The 5,093-nt window shown below is 37.9% G+C and overlaps 1 protein-coding gene across 1 annotated transcript in view; it reads right to left on the bottom strand.

Annotated features, from left to right (window-relative positions):
* kptn (kaptin (actin binding protein)) overlaps window positions 1-3,557 on the bottom strand; it is a 10,839-nt gene extending 7,282 nt beyond the window's left edge. Inside the window, 3 exon segments of the mRNA XM_031871572.1 lie at window positions 795-891; window positions 1,013-1,095; window positions 3,060-3,557. Coding sequence (XP_031727432.1) covers window positions 795-891; window positions 1,013-1,095; window positions 3,060-3,261 — 382 coding nt within the window. The 5' untranslated portion in view covers window positions 3,262-3,557.
* Window positions 3,558-5,093: the final 1,536 nt, after the last annotated feature.

The following is a 5,093-nucleotide window of genomic DNA, read 5'->3' as shown; positions in this document are numbered from 1 at the left end:
TCAGCATGTGAAACATCTGGCAGAGTAAGCACTGTACACTTCAGGACTATGGAAATCCATTTCAATCAGCAGCAAATGACTAAATACATAAATACATGTGCCTGTGAAATTAATACATATGGCTGTGATATCAATCCTGAAATAACTAAATGAGGTTAAATAACTACATTCTATTTAGTGCAGCGAACTTTGATTACCTAGTGCCACATGGATTTCCATCTGGTGGTTCTCTGACCATTCGGACCAACGCATCAGCACACCAATTAGCTAGCTAGCGCACCTCCGCTAACTGAATGGCCGTCTCTGTAGCTGCCGTTGCTCTCCTCTCAGCGAAATTACGTTGGTCTGAATCCTTTCATGTGAATATTGAATATAAAAATACAACAACAACAACAACAAAAAAGGGGTGGGGGGGGGCTGGAGCTCGGCAGTAGGGCGGGTTGGCGGGTTCGAACCCCTGGCACTTCCTATCCGCATGTTGTAGTGTTTCACAGCAGCCCACTGCTCATAGATGTTTAGGAGGGGTTGAATGAAATAGTCCTGTATGCACCTGTATGTATATGATGATTCTAATAAAAGCTTTTCAAATAAAAAATGATGGCAAATAAATGTGGCATTAGGAACTAAAGTCCGCTGAAATAAATAAAATAAAATATTTATTTATTGAACAATATTTACTTATTTATATCTAAATAAATACATTTATTTATTTATATATATATTTTATTTCACAGGCATATTCACATCTATCTAACTATCTAACATTGAATCATATGGCATGCCATGCAGGACACTGCTTCACTCACGTGCGATGGACTCCAGGTTGAACTCTGAGCCGGGCTCGTAGTCGCAGTAGATATTGAGGAACGGCGTGGCCTTGTCACCAGAGTCCTGCAGGAGTTCAGTCGTTATCAACAATGCTTCTAGAATTGTAGCAAAGTATCGACAACCTTCATAGCAAAGTATGCACACGCTATGACTCGTACGCATCGATATATATATGCAAACGTACCTTTACGAATGTGATGCCCACCATCAGGCCGCTTTTGGGTGGAGACTTGTTGAAGGCGTCGATCGATACAATCTCTGCATCAACTAGATAAAGAACACAGCATCAACCAACATGAACCAAAGACAACTCAGCTGCAGCACAAGTTTCAGGATCAAAGTATTCTTAGTTACAAAAACTGCATCACGAAAAGAAAATCTGATCTTCAACTACTGATGGGGCCATGGCCGGTTGGTTTACTGAGGTTGTTTGAGGCAGAAAACACATTTGATCTGAATTTGCTATGTTTCATACTGTATTGAAGAATACAAATTGCTGTTGAAAAAAATAGCTAATGGATAAAGGTATCCTGCATTTGTGAAGACGCAAACAGCTAACATAAAGTTAAGGTCTTGCCCAACATTTGATTCTTATTTATAAAAAACAAAAATTGGCTACCCTTGAATTTGTGAGCTTTAAATTCACTTTTCATCATGTCATGTGGAATACAATTGTTTACACAGTTGAGAGGAAGAATAGAGATGTCACTGTTCAGCACATCTGGAAAAAGACATGGAAACATGACATCATGTGTGCTTCCTGCAGCAGAGGAAGGAGCCCCACTGCTGCAGAAGTCTGATGGATGGTCTGGTCTGGAGTTTTACATTGCTTTACAGCTTATGTGATGATACAACCTGATTTTTGTACACAAAATAAACAGGTCAGACCTGGTTCTTATGCTCATTATATTATATCATACAACAGCTGAATTGATCAGTTAGCTGTGCTTCTTTTAGTTACAGTAGTACAATGTCTTTAACCTTTTTTCTTTAACCCAGTTTTTGTGTTTATTTGTACATGATTACAGTAAGTATGTCTGCCATGTTGGCCAATATATGTGCAGTGGTGGAAGAAGTATTCAGATCCTTTATTTAAGTGAACGTAGAAATAGAAAACGATGAAATGGACCAAAATAGTTTAACATGCACTTAAATGATCTTAAATGAAAGTAATCGATCTAGAGCAGGGGTGTCAAACTCCCGGCCCGCGGGCCGAATCCGCCCCGCCACGTCATTTTATGTGGCCCGCGAATCCGTCAGCAAAAACAAAAAAAAATGTTTTCTTTTTTTTAAAGTTAGACTTGATAATAGAAATATCCCCATAGTCGAAGTTATGAGATAGAAAGTCGAAGTTATGAGATAGAAAGTCAAAGTTATGAGATAGAAAGTCAAAGTTATGAGATAGAAAGTCATAATTCTGAGATAGAAAGTCATAATTCTGAGATTGAAAGTCAAAATTATGAGATACTTAAACACACAGTCACAGAAGCAGCTCTGTGGCTGGTTACTGTACATTTGACATATAAATGTATTGTGAGCACATTGAAGATACTTTAAACTTGGCTTTAAAACACATGAAATACTTCATGTGGGATTGTGCAAACGCACCCTTGAAAGGATTTGAAGCTTTGAACAAAGTTATTGTAATAACTTGTTTGATATTTGTCTTTGATATTTTCTTTAATAGTTTGATCTTTGATAGAGTAATGTGGGTTTCTTAACCCTAAATTAAAAAGATTTAAGTTATAATAATAGAAATGTGCTTAAATATATTTTTACATTTATATAACTGCATGTACAATATTTTTACACTTGAATAAACAATAATCAAATGCAGAGAGTTATTTAACAATATGTTAGGAGTAGTTACATTTTCAACCGGCCCTTTGAGGGCGACCGTGATGCTGATGTGGCCCAGAGTGAAAATGAGTTTGAGACCCCTGATCTAGAGAAATGCCTCCTGTCACTGTTATGCCATGATATACTATATTACTGAATACTGACATGTTACTGTTGGCTTGAGGGGGGGGGGGGGTATTGAACTATATAACATACTGTTATGCAGCTTAATCTATAATACTGCAACAAAAAAAGTATAAAAGCTCATCAGAAGTTCTGTATGTAAAATACTAAACAGCAAAGTAGCTGTGGCTGTCAGATGAACGCAGTAAAAAGCACAATAAGTCCATGTGAAATGTGGAGAGGAAGTATTAGGATCGAGTGGTGGGCACCTGGGATGTAGGTGAACTGAACCTCCTTAGCCACAGGTCGGATCTTGTGCTGCAGCTCCTGGTACCTGAAACACACCACCTTCCCCTTGAGAGTGGCCGCTAACAGCTCCTGCTCCCCGGCCTGACACAGTCCGTAGATGTTACTCTGCGACGGGAAGCGGCTGAAACTGTCCTCCGCGAAGGGATACGTCTCTCGAAGCATCCTGCAGGACGGGACTCAACTCCAGAATTGTATCAGAAATGTCAAGAATTAAGATTGTTCATGTTTGTTTTTTGTGGCTGCTGAACCCCTTTTAAGTTAAATTTGAATTAGCTTGAACGAGAAAAGGGAATTCCCGGTCCTTCCTTTCAAAATACAGTCACTCACTACAAAAGTGTTAATGTAACGCTCGTTTATCAGTAATAATAAATTATATTGTATTTTAATGAAAGAAATTCAAAGGCTTGGAGATATTCCTTAACAATTCTTCCGGTTGTCATGAAGCAAAACATCCGGGGTGGAAGGGGTAACGGTAACGTTCAAGTTTATTGGAAATATCATATTTAGTGCTCCTAAACGATCCAGGGAAGAGGAAAATAAAGCTGTTTGCCTGGAAAAAAAGTTCAACATAGACTAATGCATCTCCACATTCATCAAGTGAATGTTTTCTGTTCTTCCTGCATTTTTGTTTAATTTTTTTTGTTGGTGTCTTAATTCTGTCGCATCTCCCTGCTGTTTGATTTAGCCATTTTTTAAATTTGATTTATTATGTCATCCACCCGGTTATAGAGTGAATTTTGGTTATCAATTTTAAGTTCACACAGTCAGAATTCATCAAATTAAACGGCTAACTAGGGACTTCTGGTCTGTGTTTCCTTATTACGTACCTGTTTCTAGGCTCTGAAAGGCAGCGTTTCTACTTCATGTTGTAAATTGATGACTGACTCAAGGCATCACATTCATTATCATGCCACCTTTTGGTATTGTGTATGTATTACATCTCAGATCAATCCTGACTTTTTTTTGTCTTCAAAGGTGTTTTCCATTTTCTGTTATACTTCCACAATTCAGAGGGACATCTTGCACTTTTTTACTCCACTACATTTATTTGATACTTTTTGTTCATAGTAACCTCTATATTCAGATTACAACTGCTAAATAATAATAATAATCAACAAATAAATTAAGCGTATCATTATGGATAAAGATAGGGCTTTGTTGATCCATTGGTGAGATTCACAAGCTACCCTACCGCATACATAGCAACAAAATAAGCCCCATATTTACCAGCTGCAACATTGAAGTAATATACATATTAATGCACCAATAATCATAAGCCAGTGATATTGTGTACTTTATATTATATAACAGTTTTTTTATGGTAATACTTTTGTACTTTTTTGGTGCAGCAGCACCTACAGTATACAGAACGATGAGAACGCAGTCACATTAAAGACAGTTAATGTTTGTCCACCAGATGTCAGTGAACACTCACTTGTCAAGTTGTTGAAAGCTGCATGTTGCCATGCTGTTGTTTTCTACAAAGGCTAGGGAGAGAGAGAGAAAAAGCCTCCCCCCTTTTATAAAGAAGCAGACAAAAATAATTATTTCACTTTCCAATATTACTACCTTCCTCTCACCTGTTAGGCTTTGTCTTACCCAGTTATAATATGTAAATAATCACAAACAGTAAAAGGGCCACGGGTTCCAATCCGGGCCACTGCCAAGGGTTCGGTCTACATGGTCCACACACTCCACCAGGTGGGTTAGAGAACACCCCTTTGTTAGTCCACTTGTTATTTGTGACTGCAGCATAAGTAAGAGGACAAGGGAGCATGTGATGCAAAATACATTCTCCGCAGTCTTTTAAACAATCGCACTCTTTTGCATCAATGTCTGATGTGATCACAACTTACGTTATACTAAGGAAACTCATAACCATGTGTGTTAAAAAAACTGAAAAACCTAATAAAGACAATAAATATCGGATTATGCTTCTATCAGGCTCTGGGCAGTTTGAATGTTAAACTGAAACATCTAATCAAATCTGTGCA

Source organism: Anarrhichthys ocellatus, unplaced genomic scaffold (assembly GCF_004355925.1).
Source record: "Anarrhichthys ocellatus isolate YVR2014 unplaced genomic scaffold, GSC_Weel_1.0 scaffold59, whole genome shotgun sequence".
Lineage (NCBI taxonomy): Eukaryota > Metazoa > Chordata > Actinopteri > Perciformes > Anarhichadidae > Anarrhichthys > Anarrhichthys ocellatus.
Note: the sequence above shows the minus strand (reverse complement) of the source record. Positions and strands in the feature narration are given on the sequence as shown.